General features: G+C 42.5%; 1 protein-coding gene across 3 annotated transcripts in view; it reads right to left on the bottom strand.

Annotated features, from left to right (window-relative positions):
* Positions 1–2,227: 2,227 nt before the first annotated feature.
* The window catches only part of DICER1 (dicer 1, ribonuclease III), a 45,408-nt gene continuing 29,748 nt past the window's right edge, over positions 2,228–17,887 (bottom strand). For all 3 annotated transcript variants that reach the window (XM_083166681.1, XM_083166680.1, XM_083166682.1), the window contains exons 22-29: positions 17,627–17,802; positions 16,242–16,971; positions 14,332–14,487; positions 11,674–12,505; positions 9,826–10,094; positions 6,980–7,142; positions 6,157–6,232; positions 2,228–5,760 (exon numbers count right to left, since the gene is read on the bottom strand). In XM_083166681.1, coding sequence (XP_083022807.1) covers positions 5,595–5,760; positions 6,157–6,232; positions 6,980–7,142; positions 9,826–10,094; positions 11,674–12,505; positions 14,332–14,487; positions 16,242–16,971; positions 17,627–17,802 — 2,568 coding nt within the window. In that variant the 3' untranslated portion in view covers positions 2,228–5,594. The remainder of the gene's footprint in view (positions 5,761–6,156; positions 6,233–6,979; positions 7,143–9,825; positions 10,095–11,673; positions 12,506–14,331; positions 14,488–16,241; positions 16,972–17,626; positions 17,803–17,887) is intronic.

The following is a 17,887-nucleotide window of genomic DNA, read 5'->3' on the forward strand; positions in this document are numbered from 1 at the left end:
CGATATTTCCCGACAGGGAAAATATTGGCACTCACTCAATGTTGCCATTTACGACAGCCTTGCAGGGTGTCAGATCTGACTTTTAAAAAAGTTGGATCTTTTTTGTTGTAAACAGCAGCAGATGGTCGCATTCACGGACGGTTTTCATCAAACTGCGGCCGTTTTAGCTGATCACGGACTTTGACACTTGACAGCCAGAGCACGGAGTTACGGCTGTCGAGCTACAGTTGGAACAAAATGGCCCAGGATGTTCCGACAGTCGGAAATTGCAGTTTTGGTCTTACAGGTTCTATTACCGGATGACTTTTCACTATCAATTTGTATTAGGTGAGGATTAATAGATCGAACGTCAGAAGGTCAACAGCTAATTAATCGTTTGAACCTATCGACTGTTGACTCTATTGGTCAAACATGTAAAAAGTCACCAGGTATAGAAGGTTTGATGGGTTAAAAGGTTGACAAAAGGATGGTAAGACACAAAAGAGGACGACAGGGTTTTATTTATTTTAGGTGTTATTTTGTAAATATTTAATAATTTTTAACCCAAATTAAGTAAAAATGTATCCCGTCGCAGGGACGCTGGCTCACTTTTCTTGCCACAACTTAACGTTATGAACATTTGTATACATGGATAACAAAATAAACAAAAATGTTGAGAAAACCCACACAAAGGGAAAAAAAAATCACATTTTTGAATTGATCGAACTTTTGTCCTAGCCGATCAATCATCCACCTTCTTGTAGTTGACATCTTGTAGCTGAAAATCTGAAACGGTGACAGAACAGAAAACGTCTGCCAGAGGAATAAAGATGGACAAGGATTCAACAACCAGAACATAACTTTATTGGAGATATATTCAGCTACAGTTGTTACAAAAACTATTAAAAGGTATTTGTGATCCATAAGGTGCAGACTGCAAATTCCTGCAGTACGATTACAGTATGAAAGTCATTGGAGACAGCTGCAGCATGTGACATTGACCATTTCATATCTAGATTACAATTTCGCCCTCTCCAAACCCTACTCCATATATTATTTACAATAGGACTGCCGGCAAATTTTCATGATCTTGTTTACAAACACCTTCTGGTTAGGTTTCTGCCACAACGGATTATGGGAAAGTGCACATATCGGCTAGTCTCTGGGACATAACCCCCCCCCCCCCTCCCCCAAAAAAAACCTGGCGGATTTATCATCTGTAAAACTTTTAATTTTGAAATACTCAAGTGTTATACTTGCGGCGACTACAGTACTAACAGCAATACCTCGGGATAGTCGCTGTTATCTTTAGGAAAAATAGCTGACTGGTTAAATTTGTCAATTTAAAAAAAGTGTTGCGTGGATATTACATATATATTTCCCTCCCCCACCCGTTGCGGATAGCGATGCCCGATTCTAATTCTGAAACAACTCTAACCCTATACTAACCTATAACATTTTAAGACTACTCACTATTTACTAAACCTTGGAGAAAAGTGAAGAGAGGTACAGTACCAGCCAATCGGCTGCAGTGTTACAGGCTGTGTTTGAAAAATTAGTTAGGTGGTGATTGGTTGGCACTTGGGGCATTCATAGCGTACTACTACTGCTATTGAAAGTCATCCTCCCCCCGGGAAAATCACTCAGTGTGTAGCCACCTTTAGGGTTCTAAAACATATCACTGTGTGAGATACTGCAGTTCTCTGCTCCTTCATAATTCACGGGCAAAAACAAAACCATATTACATATATATCCATCCAAAGACTAACTGTAGTACACATAATCCAGATGTTCATTTGACTAAAGAATAAAGCAGAATTTCTTGCTTTGCAAATGACATAATGGAACGGTGTTAGTTGTGCAAGACTATGACACAATGCAGGCATGACATGATCCTATTTTCAGATCAAAATGACAGCAAAATCTGAACCACGTTACGCTCTCATCCCCGTCGTTAAGCATAGAGTCATTCTGAAATGAGGTAAAGCACGGTACCAAGTGCAATGCTTATTGTGCTACATAAACAGCAAAAAAGGAAAAAAAATAGCTTTAAAAACACACACATTTATATATATATATATATATGCAGCATAGTTAGGTCTATTCAAAGTACAGTATTGTAAATCTAAGACTGTCAAAAAATACACAGTTCACCAAATCACATCTCCAGAATGCTTTTGCGGACATTAGAATGACCATGGGTGCAATATAATCCTCTATTCCCATACTTTTTTTTTTTTACGGAAACTTGTTTTACGGAAACTTGTATTTTGCATTTTCCATTTTGTCCCCCCTGAACACTACTATTGCAATCGCCTGGTGGAGGGTTATACAGATCGGACTTTCAGAGGGCAGAGGAAGTGCCAACATGAGGTTTAGACAAAAGAAAAAAGGCCACGCAGCAACTAGCGCGTGACAATACAGTTTGGCGACCTGTGAGGCCATTGTTAAGATTCAAAATACAACTTTGTGAAAGTAGCCATCATAAGGTCAGGTAACCCAATACAAGGTTGCGCCGGTAGGCCGCGTAATTCCGATCACATTACAAAAAAAACCTGAATGTGCAGATCATATATTTAGATTTAAAAGCGGTAGTGAATACACAGGGGATTTTCCAATTCGCCTCTACATTATACTACCGGATAATTATATTCGGGTAAGGTCTGCCCATCTCTCCCGGAAATTTCTTGGAAGAACAATAAAAAAAATAATGTATATTTTTATAATATTTACTTCTCTTTTCATTACGGAGGAATCGGGCAAAAAAAAAAAAAACTATTAATCTCTACAAATAGACATTTCATTTAAAGTTCTTTCTTACACCATTTCTAGTAAGTAATTAGCAAAATGCAAGCACGGTTAATGTTTTTTTTTTATCATTATTGTGGATAATTGCAAATTTAGGGGGATATTCAATCCCCCGCTGCTATTTCGGATGGGGGAAATAGCAGTGGGTGCATCTCCCGACAGCATTGACGAGGCGTCTCACCAAAACGAGGCCAACTTTAAAAGTTGGCTCGTTTTGCCGAGAACGGCCGTGGATTGTCAAGCTCACGACCGGATCTCGATGATCTAGAGTAGTTTCTCTCGACCACGCCCCCTTTTCGGCACTTGGCATGCGGGACATTGAATCTTGCCTGACGATTTGCTTATGAGCGGGCTGAGAACGGGACAGGGTCCCGACAGTCGTGTCCCGGGATTGAATATCCCCCTATATGTTCTAACGAAAGGTTTATTAATGACTATCATATCTTTGTTTGGGTTCCCCGTAAACTACATGCATTATTCCCCTATCCCGCGCAAGATCAAAAAAAAAAAAAAGAAAAAAAAAAATGTAACCACTATTTTTTTTAAAGTAAACGAGACTGCAGACTACAAAAAGGACTCTAGTTTAGTTTGCCATCTTCACAAAGGATTGCAGCCAACTGCTAGCTTCCTCCATGTACGATGGTGGAAAACATGACATCAGGCTGTCAAAAATATTTAAAGTCTGCCCTTTTGCCAAAACCTTTAACGTAGCAGCCGCAGTTTCTCAGGGACGTCACCGACTGTTATTGAATTGACAGGTTCCATCCTCTGTGTACGAAAAAGCGCCACTAAATCCTATAGCTTTTCAATAATTCATTGTATTGTAAGTCTAATACGGATGTTCTAATTAAATGTGACAGGTATATTGCCCTAAACAGAAATGCAATCACAGTATGTACGCTGAGTGTTAAAGGTAACCCAACTCCCCTGTGTGGACCAATTAAGCAACACTAATGCACGCGATTTAACACACACGAGAGACCGCCTATAGAACTATGCATTGCAGCTGGGTTTTGGGAACACCCCTCGTTTTGTAGTTCAAGCAAAAGTGGGACAAAATTGCAGCAAACCTCTCATAATTTAAGGGTGGCTGAACGCATCCCCAAGTACATTTTTTTCATTCACTTTTTAAAGGGAACCGGTAAATTGAAGAGGTAATATAGTTACAGTGCAAATAAAAAGGGAAAAAAATATACGCCTTTTAAGCATTATACAATAAACATAGCACCGAGACAAAAAGGTAAAATATAAAAGCATGCAGAAGTGAGGGGGGGGAGAACATAGAAAAAAAAAAAAAGCATAAATGAGGTATTCAAGTGAAGACGTCTACATGAACTAAACTACAGAAATTTAGGCTAAACTCCTCCCCCACCAGTAAGGAAAAATAAAAAAAATCACAAAAGAAAGACACTATAGCTAACTACCCCCTTCCAACCAAGACAAAAAAAAAAATCGATTAAACAAATCACAGATAAAAGCAGTTTTCATTCACATACATTTTTTTTTTTTCGTTTTTGTTTTTAACAAATCCCGAAATCATTTGGTGGTAAAACGGACGTGCAGTCACACAAAGTGATAACAAAGCGGATCGGAGCTCTCAGTTACGTTGCTGATTAAATTACCTCTGCATATATATCTTACACTTGATAGGTTTACTTTGTGAAACTGGAACGCTCCAAAACGTCCCAGCATTCATCTGGAAACTTCACGCGTTTCGGGAATTCCTTTCAAGCGGATGTTTCTAGTCTTTTTTTTTTTTTATCTCTTCTAGAAATGCACCCATACATTTTCCATCACAAGGACCGATAAAAATATAGTTCCAAATCACAGCCTCACGAACATATTGAGAATCTACAAGATTTACCGCATGTACAATGAAGCCAGACATGGTTAGATCTGTTCGAATTAACAATAGGAGTGAAATTCTTCCCTATAAAAAGGTAGTAGAATTTGGTCATTAACCCTTTGAGTGCCAAGTACTCATCATAGTGACCTGTAATCTTACCTTATACAGGAAATATAATTTATATGCAATATTTTTCATTTGAATTTATATAACAAATACGAGGGACGCTGGAATCTTTAGCGGATATTTTGCACATCTCAGATGTTGGCACTAAAAGGGTTAAGGAATTTTAAAACGGGTGTGGGGGGGGGGGGTAGTTTTCTTTTGATCCATCCGCTTAGTAACACTCATCCGCTCTCGTTCCTTGACACAAAAGTGCCCCCCCTGTAAGTGCAATGTTAGTCGTGTGTCAGTATTTTTTTTTATACAGTTTGCTGCACTCAGCGTGGACAAAAATGGTAAAACAGAAACCCCCCCCCCCCCACCCCGACCAGATTATCGCATTCAGCTTCTAAAAACAGATCTTTGAAAATGTGAATGAGAATAAAATATACATACTGTATATAGATTTTCATTCAGAAGGTACATAAACTCTCTCTTCAATTGCCCAAATCTGAACAAAACCCAACCATGAACACAACTACTAAGACAGAATGCAGGCCGCTTTCAAGACTTGCTAGATTTCATGGATAAAGCATGTGATCAGACATAACAGAAGTCAGGGCAGGTGACGGCATTGTGTGTGTGTGTACTCTGCTCCCCGCGGCAGAGCACCTGCTAGGGTCTAGTTGCGGGTCCCGAATTCCATAATACACGTGTTTTTCGTTATCTGCAACAGGCTGAAACATCGCTCCGTCTTTAATTGGTTCCTCAACACCGTTGGATTCTAGACGTCACAGGTAAATGTTAAGTTCTTGCTGGTTGAGCTTCGCGCTCAGCACTGCAGCGGTGTACAAATTTCTCAGCTGGTTGCGACCTGAGGTTGATTCGCTTTGAGGCTCCTGAGGGCTCGTCTAGCAGCTGCTGATTTGGCAATTCTGTAACTCCTGCCCACCCCTTTGAATTTTCCTTTTCCTACGACTTCCACAGTGACCCGGACCTTGCCGTCGTAAGTTCGCTCAGCCGGACTGCAAAAAAAAAATTAGATGAAAAAAAACACTGCCCATGAATTACATTTCCTAATTGCAATAAATACGGTCAAGTACAAAATGACTGATTTTTGAAAGCAGACGCTTGCTTGAAAATCACTTGAGAAGCGCTGCTTTGGTCAGATTACAAATGACATGCTCCACTCTTTTCCCAGAAACTTAAATATGGCCGCATTTTAGCTGGAGAACCCTAAAATCTCTAACTTTGCCACTTTAATTTTTGTTTGTCTGTGCAAACTCCTGTCGCCACCAGAGGCTTCGGTGGAGCCTGCGCACAAATGTATCTATAAAGTTGGGTTAAAGCAAAGCTTTTTTTTTTTTTTAAACATAATAAGAACACTCCAGGCCCTCATGTATGTACAGGTCTGAGCTCACCTGAATTTTGCGGTCTCTGGCTCCATTTCCAATAATTCTCGCACAGGGGATCGGGGAACATTAGCGGAAAACTTTTCTGTAACGGAAAACAGAAGATTTTATTTGAACAGCCAACAATTAGCCAATAAACTCTTAATTGGAGTATTAAAACGATAGCTGCTATTTTTAAAAACATGGTGCTTAAAGCGGAGCTAGCACCTACTAGACAGTCCGAAAAATTGGCACTTAGACGATTTGCCCTGTTCAATCCAAGTGCTGATTTTGAGATTGTTGGAAAACTCTGCATGCTGGGAAAAACCACAGTTCAGAGAATTACTCGCCCGGCACGCGTTCCACAAAAGTTGAATCTGTATTGGTGGAAAAGCCATCCGAAAACAACCGCAGTGAATAGGGATGTTCGGATTTTTGGGGCCGGCCAAAAAATCCGGACATGATGGAATACCCCCATAAAAGGTGGTATGGCAGCAATAGGCCACTGCTTTGGGTTGGGGGGTTGCCACCTGCAGATAGTTGCCTGTGTTCTTTTACAAAAAAAAAAAATTTAGTTTTCTAACACACTGGCACGTGGGATTATCCTATGACTGATAACCAAGAGCATGGACTGTTGTATCGCCTTACTGCCGCATCTGTTTTCAATGGACCACTTAAAAGGCCAAGTTTAAATGACTGCGGTATTCCAATAGTGTAACATGTATGGAAGGCCGGCTGTCAACATCACATGAAAACTTGATATCGATAAGTAAAAAGGAGCCTCCAAACTCCCGCGCCGACGTTCCCGCAATGTTTTTTTATAGACGTGCACAGAAGAAAAAAAAAAAAGTACCTATTAATGGCCGCATCATTGGGTAGTACACCTGCCATACGGTTTCCAGCGACATGCCGCTGTCCATGTAGATAGCTCCGGCAAGCGACTCAAATATGTCCCCCATCGCCTTTGGGACTTCAATGTCTTCCTCTTTTTCTTCATCCTCTTCTGATCTTCTTAACTGTGGATTGACATATAAATGAATATTGTCTACAGTACTATGTAATCTCATTTCCCTTCTTCCTAGTATTCCCTGCTTAATGTATATTCTATCACTACGTAAAAGACTTTACCGATTTGGTGGGAAAATACCCAATGTTACCAAACCTATTAGCAGAGCACCTCCTTCGCTAGGCTGCCCTGCTTTTTGTCTCTTACCCATGATGCCCTACTCTCCGGACAGAACCCTAGTGTCCTATTCATATGCGACAATTCCTTGAACCCCCAATAAGCGAGTGGATTTGGCCCAGTACCGGACATAATGTAGAATTGGGACATCGGAACATTGGTCAGGGAGGGGCCAAGTCTGAAACTATGATTGACAATGAGCAAAGACATGATAGACAGCGTTTCTAGAGTGACTATATATCACATAAGGCTATATCTAGCATTCGCTTACCTCTATATTACTGTAATCCCTGTCCAATCGTGTGTATAACAAAGTTGGAGTCAAAGAATAATCAATGTTTATACATGCCCAAACCTAAACTATAATCCTTGCTACAGCGTAGTATACTGTAGTTTCCAACAGTGGCGCTCTGCTTACCCAGTGGTTAAGCTGTGTACGCTCTTGGCTGCATATCAGTGCTGAAATACAGACATATCAGTGCTACAAGCACCACAGCAGAAAACACCTCCCAGGCAGGAAAGAGGAACTGAATGGGTCTTGAACAATGCAGGGTGCTATAATGAACGCTAGAAGATCACAGCTTTCCTACACTGAACACCTCTTTAATTCTCCCGAAAACATCCACCAGCTAGTGAAGAGATCAGTCATCCATGGGGGGGGGGGGGTGTTGTTGTATTCAATCTGGGATTCCGACTGTCGGAACATCCCTATGGCTCGACTGTAACTGGACAGCCAGAATTCAATGTTCTGGCCGCAGGTTGTCAAAAAACAGCCGTGTATTCAACAATCTGCGGCCGTTTCAGACAAAACAACTCAGACTTTAAGTAGGATCGTTTTTTTCATAATCTGAATTCAATATGGTCAGAAACAGCAGCATTGAGTAGGCTGAGACCGCTATTTCCTCCACTGATAGCGGCCATGATTTAAACCCGAGTTAAAAGAGTTTCGCTACCTCCGTTAAGAGCACGGGCCTCTTCTGGACAAACGCACAGTGTACAGAGATCTGAATCTTAAGTGAACTTCATTTCACTAAATGATCCAGGCTATCCCTGTAGGAATAGGAGATGATGGGCCAACTGGGAAGAGGTCTATGGGAACTTCCGCACAGAGACGTAGTTCATCCCTGTATTCTTCTCCTGGAGAAGCAGTTTTGAAGCATGGTTTTGCTCACCCTGTCAGAGGCTAGCAATCCTATCCAGTCCTGTGTTGATTAAGACCCAGTAAATGGCAAAGACTCCAGAGTCGTCTTAGAATTCACCTCCCAGCTATTGAGCAACAGAGTTCGACAAACAGGAAGCGGCGAACCTGAAAATCTAGCTCCAACAATATAATCAATCCCCCAGTGCATTGTGGGCCAAATATCCAGAAACGTCTAATATGTGCTCAGTGAGTGACATCGATTTGGACCTAGGCTTTCCTGACTGCAAGCAGTAATTGTCTTCCCACCTCCTTGCCTGCCAAAGCGGAAACTGAAATAAGCCTCAAAGAAACATTTTTATGCTAGATAAAATGATCTAGATAACGATCCCAATTTTTCCGATCTGTATAATCCTTTAGAGTTGCAGTGTTTGGGACTGGAATAAATGGTACCTTAAACCAGGCATGTCCAAACTGTGGCCACCTAAGGCAGGGGTGGGCAATAAGCGGAGCTCCAGCTGTTGATGAACTACACATTGCAGTATGCCTTGCATCAGTTTCGGAAAAAAGTGGGCGTTCCCATGTTTACGCGGATGGGCCAATGCCTGCTGGGGGGGCCGCAGCTGACCTCACAAGACCTCAGCCGCCGGCCCTGTCTTTGTCCCAGCAGCAGCAAACATAAGTCATTCTTAATGGATTTATATTTGAAAAAGGCAGGAGAAATGAATCAATGGTTGGCGATCATCAAATTATTTATTCCTGCAGCGGCAGCACGCGAGGGGATGGGTCTTCGGGGGGAAATCGAAACTGGCTGCTGCCCTTGAGTGGCGAGTATTGCTGGGGCAGGACAAACTGCCCTGGTAGGTTTATCCTGCCCTAGCAAATCCCGCCACTCAAGGGGTTAACCCTTCGTTGCATACTGTAGCAAATTTGCTACATACCCAAACATCTCACTATAATAACACTTGAAACTCAGTCAGCCGTTTCATGTTATAGACTATTTGCTACAGAGCTAATATTTTTCAAAATAAATCTTATTTTTTTGCCTGTGATTTTTTTTTTTCATTATTTTTCCTGGTCACTACAAGAAGCATGAAAATATTTAAAACATAAAATAAATCATGCAACAAAGGGTTAAATGGTCATTTCATGGATATCGAGGAGATCTTTATTCCGGCAGAGACACAAATCCAGGATCCCGGGGGAAAGTTGGATTTACTAATGGAATGTAACTTAATTTATGGACTGGAAGTTGGATGTTATATCAGTGAGAGGGATAACGTTGGCACTCGTGTGAGCATCTCTCTGTTAGATTATCTGGATAAAACTATCAAACCCTGGAAGCGCCGGCTGTACTATGATCAGACAGGAGACTCACCTCCGAGTCCATCCCCTGCATCTCATTCTTCTCCAGCTGAAACTGGACGAAGTCATCAATGACGTGGAACAGCTCAGGGGAGACGGCCTTGAAGTACTTGTGGTAGTCGTATTTCACAGCTAATGATGCAAATATGGTGTTATTGACAAGAGCGGAACGTAGGTCGGTCAGGACTCCGGGGGAGTGCTGCCGCGGGTCTTCATAAAGGTGCTTGGTAATGAGGTAGTCCAAAATGGCATCTCCGAGGAATTCTAAACGCTGGTAGCAGTCTGAAAAGGCGGGAAGAGTGAAAATCGGGAAACGGTGTCATAATAGGTCAAACAAATCCAACTCTACAGCCGTAAAGAAATGCTCTAATAAAAACAGTAACAAAAATGTACAACCTGAACAACACAAAAAAAACATTAATTCTGTATATTAACCCTTTGAGTGCGAAGTCATTTTTTTGACAAAATATTTTTGAAAACTGGCAAACATTTGTATTCATCATAATAACCTGTAATGTTCACCTTATACAGGAAATTATATAGATATATATATAATTTTTTTTTTTTTTTACACAACATTTTTTATTTGAATTTATATAACAAATGTGAGCAACGCTGGCATTTTTTGCAGATATTTTAAACGTTTCTCACAGAGATGTTGGCAAAGGGTTAAATTCTCTTAATGAGCGCAATGTTCCCAGAAATAGGTCTCAATTGCAGTGCTAACGACCTATATACAGATATGCGTTTCTGGATTATACCGCTACATGTAATGACTTATCAACATTTTGGCGTCGACATATAAGAAATGTTGACACTCACACTAGAACCTATGTAGTTAGGCAATCAGAGTTTAACTCACACTTTCACAGTTGCCATTAAAATCCAGGTTCTATGGATAGCCATGGTTGATACCAAAATGGTTTAAAACAAAATGGAGGGAGGTACTAATTAAAGTCACCTGGATATCCTTAAAACCTGGACTGTGGAGGAGGAGTTTGGGGAACTCTAGTCTAACTGACAGGCTCGAAGAAAACGAGTCATACTGGATTCTTAGGGGGGGTATTCAATCCCATCCGCTATTTCCGAAAGGGGGAAATATTGGCGGAAGCCTATTCAATGCGGTCGTTTCAGACAGCACTGAAGGCGGAACATGACAAAACAGATCTGGCTTTCAAACCAGTCAGATCTGTTTTGTCGGAAACGGCTGTGGGTTGTCGAGTTCACGATCGGATCTCGACAATCTGTGGCCTTTTTTGCTGACACGCCCCCTTTCCGGAACTCGACAGGCGGAACATTGAATTCCTCTTGCCAATAAACTTTCAAGCTGGTCGAAAATGGGGCAGGATTCCCACAGTTGGAATCCAGGATTGAATACGCCCCTTATTCTCTGTGGGTGCTAACCTTCTAGCCTAAAATCTCACAATAGACACTAGAAACTGTGGATCTGAATCAGGAGGTTGACACTTAGCAGCAGCTGTTTCGACTTCGAAACTGCAAAAGCCACAGTAGTTGTCTTTAGTGAAAAGATGCTGATGCATCTGGAACCCGTACCCTTCGAACCCCTGCCCACAAAAGGTCAGCTGCATGTCTACCACACCCAGATATGCCACAGCTTCTTAAAACATTGATTAGCATCAACATCGGAATAGCAGACACGTGTGAATCAGACCATTTCTTGATCATTCTTAGTGAAGTAGTGACTGTAAACCCAAAGTGGATGGACACATGGTAGCTTGGCCTTGATACTTCCACAAGGGCTGGAACGACGTTCACGCCTTCCAAAACCGGTAACGACACCGTTCATACTGTGACGGTTGAGGCAGAAGAAAAACGGATCATTGATTAACATTTAGCTTACCAGTAATAGTATTGTAGTGGTAGGAGGCGTGGGTAAAGGCCTGGAGCAGGTACGCTTTGTTTTTAAACGAATAGTTGATTTTCTTTTCAAAGTTCACAAATCCGGATATCAGGTGGTCTAGAGTTTTTTCGGCATCAGGGTGGTCAAACATGCACCTGGGGGGGATTTTTAAATAACCGTATTCAACGCCTTTGCAGGGCGACCTATCCGAAATCGTTTCACCATCCCCTCCGCTTGAGCCAGAACAGCCGTTGGACATTTTCATCTCTGGGAGGACTTTTAATCCGAGTGAACAGAGGAAGAGTTGGGCAGCCCGCTCGCCGCAGCTGGTCAGGTAGCAGCCTAGCAGGGCCTCCACGCAGTCGGCTATGCTCTTATCCGCTATACACTGCTCGGTGTGGAGGTCATAGGAAATGGATTGTTTCCCTGCATCCACCCCACAGTTTTCTTCTGACGGGTTCCAGAAGCCCACCACGAAATCGTCCTCTTCCACGGCCTTGCTGGGGTCTAGGTAACACATGGCATCCCAAGAGCTGTAATCGAAGTCGTCGTATTCTGGTGTGAACTGCGTATTCTCCAAGGTGCTCTTCTTCGGCGCCTTCCATTCATAACTTGGGTCAGGAGCTGAAAACGTAGACAGGGGGATCTTCTTCACAAAAGCCCCAGAACCCATCAACATGCTGTCGATGAATTTTATGTGTTCTTGGTCATACTCCAGAAAGTCGTCATCAAAATCTGGCTCTTCTTTAGGGTTCCTCCACATGAGATCTTCGTCCTCGTCGTCATCAAAGTCTTCATCCATCTTGCCATTAGCTGTGACGCTGTCACTGGCCTGCACGTACAATAAAACCAATAGTCATTTTTCAATCACATGTAAAACAGCCTATGAGGTTGCAGAGTCTCTGCTGCTTCTAGAGATGGCTTGCACCCAGGTCCACAACTGTCAAAACAAGCGTCTCTACATTAGGATGCGGTCAGTGTAGAACAGTGGTGTCAAACTTGTGGCCCTCCAGCTGTTGTGGAACTACACTTCCCAGCAAGCTCTGCCACAAATTTTATATAATGGATTGCTAAAAAGGTGGTAGGGCATGCTGGGATGTGTAGTTCCACAACAGCTAGAGAGCCATGAGCTTGACACAAGTGGTGTAGAACCAGCTGTTCTCAGTACGGTATTGCTATGTTTACCACCCGACTGGCTGGTAAAGGCTACACAAACCTGGGTAGTAGGTACTAGAGGTATGGGTTACAGCAGGGGCGCCGGCTTACGTTTTTGCCGGTGGGTGCTCCCCAATCATTTACTGAGCGTAGCGGGCTCTCCAATGACAGCCCCTGATCTACACCAAAGTTCTAAGCCTGCGACATTGTCAGAGTACAGTGAAGAGGCCGCCGTCTAGATTACTTATCAGACCAACTCCGAGGGAGGAATGGGCTCATTTATATAAATATAATAACTTATGTAACACGGTCTAGTAAAATGTTGAAAGCCTTCCTAATCAGCTGGGGCGGAAAAATAAATAAATTAAAAAAAAATTTGCAATCGTTTATTCTGAGATTTCTTTTTTTTTTAGATTATTTAACATTCTAAACTACTGCTATTGTAAAATAAATAAAATCAATCATAGAACACATACAGCCCGCTGAAACGCTCAGATGGCGCCAAACTATGTCATGTATAAACAGCAAAACAAACAATAAGCTCTGTTCTGGTACGGATTGGCCACTACAAGAAACCCGAAAATGATCCAAAGATAGAAAGTAAAGATTACACCACGAATGGCAAAATGTAGGAAACATGATCTTTGTTAAATCCTATATGGAACGATGAAATCTTGGGAAACGGGAGTAGGAAAAAAAATAACTAAGCAACCTATCATTAAGGTGATGCTTTGGGCTGGTTGGCTTGTGCTGTCCGGGGCAGTCCAATGTACTGGTGCTGCAGCACACCAGTGACAGACAGCCAGAAAATAGGCTACACCTCCTAGGCACAGTCCATACAGCACAGCAGCAACAGACCGTCAGGCCCCATGCTGCAGCACACCAGTGACAGACTGCCAGTCCCCTACAGCACACCAGTGAGTCAGTCAGTCCCCATGAAGCAGCACACCAGTGAATCAGTCAGTCCCCGTGCGGCAGCACACCAGTGACAGACCGCCAGGCCCCATGAGGCAGAACACCAGTGACAGACCGCCAGGCCCCATGCCGCAGCACACCAGCGACAGACCGTCAGTCCCCGTGCCGCAGCACACCAGCGACAGACCGTCAGTCCCCGTGCCGCAGCACATCAGCGACAGACCGCCAGTCCCCGTGCCGCAGCACACCAGCGACAGACCGCCAGTCCCCGTGCCGCAGCACACCAGCGACAGACCACCAGTCCCCGTGCCGCAGCACACCAGCGACAGACCGTCAGTCCCCGCGCCGCAGCACATCAGCGACAGACCATCAGAAATGAAATCATAAATGGATACAGAGAACATAGGAATTTTTCCATCAGGGTTTACATTTCTCTATTGTAAAAAAAAAAAAAATTTGCAATTAAAATGGGCCATTGCTCCCTTGCATAAACTGTGCTGCGGTCCCTGGGGCGTGATACAGATGTGTTATATTTCATTTTGCAGAGCCTGCTTTTGTGATTGATACCAAATCTCAGTTCGTACTCACCGTTTCATTACTTTCCCATTTTTCTGAGGTGCTTTTATCCTGGTTTACAATGTACCCAGGAGGAAGCCAGTTCACGGGTGGATCGAATATGGACACGACCATGCAGCTCGGCGAGCCTTTCTTCTTCCCGAGTCGGTAGAGGTTACAGTTGCTGACCTGGTGGGGAAACAGGAGCAGCGGTTAGTCCCAGAGGAGATCAGAGAAATGGACTCTGCACCTCGCTACACTCATCTGTACTGTGCACAGGCTTTACCCGCTGGAGCTGCCCATACACCCAGACGTGACAGGTAGCTATAGTAAGGTTATGCTATCAGTACCACCCTACTGAAACAGCTGCCCAGTACATCTGCTGCTGGGAAAGATGGGAAGAGAAGCCAGGGTTTGATTGGCCAATGAGGATGTTTGAAGTCCCAACTGAAATCCAAATTTCTGCATGTGCAGGTACAAAACCAGCACTGCCCAGTAGGGCTGTGCACCTGAAGACACACTGGTCCCTGATTCAAGATCTGCTAGTGCAAGGGCACCAGTGGCATGCGGACCTGGAGAACACAGGAACTTTACACAGACACCCCTTTCACACTGCACCTCGGTTTATTGCCAGGTTGGCGATGTGTCGACCCAGGTCAAGGTGCGGTGTGAAAGCACCAAAGCTTAGAACTCGGATCGACTGACCCGGCAATTCGAACCTGGGCTAAACCGTTCTTATAGGTTAGATTGCCCTCTGTGTAACGGGTGACCTGGGTTTAACGTAAAAGCTCTGGAGCCGGCTTTGTGATGTGAAAGGGGTAAAAGTGGTACAACGTGTGCTCTTCTGGATGATGCGGTCACTAATTGACAAATTAAATCTATAAACAGTGTTTTCATTATTACTTATTCACTTAGCGCAACACTAATTTGGGAGAGACACAAATGTCAGAGTCTGCTTTACCAAAAGCCAGAAATCATTTAGTGACAGCAGGAAACTTAAGATAAGTGTAATGGGCGGTCCATAATACTGAACATTTTAGGAGCCTGAAGAGGGACACTTAAAAGTTTAGACATCCTACAAATTATGTTGCAATTAGTAAGCCCGCTCTAAGCAAATGCTTTGAAATCTAGTCTGCTACCTTGTGATTGCCTCTGTGTGCATGTATGAGAGAGAAAGATGTAGTTTCACTCGCTGACAACAGATGGCAGTGTTTCGGAGACACACAAACGGACAGTAGACATTATATATATATATATATAATAATTGCAAACAGGACACTTTAATAAAAAAAATTTTAAAAAGATTTAAATTTAAAGAAAACAAAAGAAAGAGAAAACAAGAGAAAGAAAGAGAAAACAAGAGAAAGAAAGAGAAAACAAGAGAAAGAAAGAGAAAACAAGAGAAAGAAAGAGAAAACAAGAGAAAGAAAGAGAAAACAAAAGAGAAAACAAAAGAAAGGAGAAAACAAAAGAAAGGAGAAAACAAAAGAAAGGAGAAAACAAAAGAAAGGAGAAAACAAAAGAAAGGAGAAAACAAAAGAAAGGAGAAAACAAAAGAAAAAAACAATAGAAAACAAGAGAAAACAAGAGAAAGAAAACGAAAGAATAAGAAAACAAAAGAATAACAGAAAACAAAGAGTCCAAAGCAAAACTAGAACAGTTAATACTACACTGAGGAAAACAGTTATAAACAAGCCCCAAGTCCACCAGGCACCTGGTGTATGGTTCTACATCCCTAGAACATTCATGTTCCTGCAGGTCTTTACTATCAGAACGTCCGCTTGCAGTATAACATAACTATGCAACCAATCACAAGTCTCTATCTAGAACACTTTATGATAACATATTGTGCTGTACAATTAACAAAACTATGATATCCCTGACATTTGGAACAATACACCACCCTACCAGCTTCAAGAGTATACACTAAACGTACGACTGACCTTCTTGCTTCTCATATAGGAAAGTCGTCCCTCGTGTGCATCTGGGTAAGTGCAGAACAGGTAGGTGGTTATGGCATGCTTCAGGAAAGAATCACCCAACATTTCCAGACGCTCCAAGTTAAACCCATCACTGGCGTTGGACAGCGTCAAAGCCTGTAGAATGAGACCAGGGTTTGGCCCGAGAGTTTTTGAGGAGTACCCGTTAGAGGTCCCGTTTTCACACTTTCCACCATTCCTAGCAGTAGCCGCCTCTGGCGAAAGCTTGCCTTCTGACAATCGGGGACACCCATCTGAGGTAGGTTTGGTAGCATTAACGTCAGTACATTCACTGGTGGCCATGCGCTGGTTCTCAACAGGTATATTCTCAATGGGAAATGAGGTAGAGGATTGAACAGGTAGATCCTGTCTGCAGCAAGACAGAGGACTCTCAAGACAAATATCATAACTGCCATTGGAAAGACCATTGCAGGAGACACCGTTAACCACTTTTTGGTCGCCAGAGGTCCGTGCTGCCTGGGGGTTGCTCGGGGATTTCGGAGAGAAGGTGGAGCAGTTCACAGAGATTTGGTTGTGGATTTCTGCAGGGGAACACGCTTTAGCAGCACGATCGGGGACCGGCGAAGGAAAGAGCTGACTATCACTATCCGTGTCAGACGCTGGGGAATGGAGGCTCGAGATGAAGGTTTTGCTGTCAATTGACCTTTTCCACCCAAAATCCAAGTTGGGGTATCTGAAAATATAAAATCCACTGAATATATGTGTGTGCGTGTATATATATATATATATATATATATATATATATATATTATATATATATATATATATATATATATATATATATATATATATATATATATATATATATATATATATATATATATTTTTTTTTTTTTTATATAGATATGCACAAGCAGCAACAAATCTTATATCTTTCTCCTACCTTCACCTTTAAACCGCCTCCCAAACCTCTAATATTAAAGAGGAAGGGGGCCATTTCTATGGTTATCAATTAACTGGTGTTACCAATAACCTACAGAGAAGCGCCAACAAATGTATATAATCGCTTCTCATCCACTATGTTCCTGGGTTGTTTTGCAATTGAATGACCCAAAGCTTTATCAGATCAAACGGTCAGATTTTTTTGACAACGGAACGTGTTCTACTTTGGGTCTATTGCTGTTCTAATCGTTACAACATCCTCAGCTTAGGCATGAAGAGGACCAGTATTTAAAAGCTTCATACAAAAAATTATTCAGAATTTGCAGATAAAAAAACAAACAAACAGACTCCCGGAGCGGTAAGGATGAGCGAGATAGTCTTGGAAGTCATCGCTGGGAAGGACTACTTTACCTAAATAAAAGGTAAGAAGATGCAGAAGATCTTACCGGAACTCATCAGGAAGCGATTTTACCCCGACGCCTGCATCGATCGCCGTCTGGGCTCTTAACTCCTCAGCCGTCAGAAGACAATGCAAGCGATATAGAATGCTTGGCAGGCAAACTGCCTTCCTCCACAGGGATGCTGGGATAGGGTGTATGGCGCAGAGTTCCGGCACCAGGATCTTTTATATATACAAAAAGATGGGTCAGTGGAGGAGAAATGGAACACGAATATCTACCAGTATAAACAAGTTTTTGAAAAGTTAC

This window comes from Crinia signifera, chromosome 12, assembly GCF_055691185.1.
Source record: "Crinia signifera chromosome 12, ASM5569118v1, whole genome shotgun sequence".
In the NCBI taxonomy this organism is placed as follows: domain Eukaryota; kingdom Metazoa; phylum Chordata; class Amphibia; order Anura; family Myobatrachidae; genus Crinia; species Crinia signifera.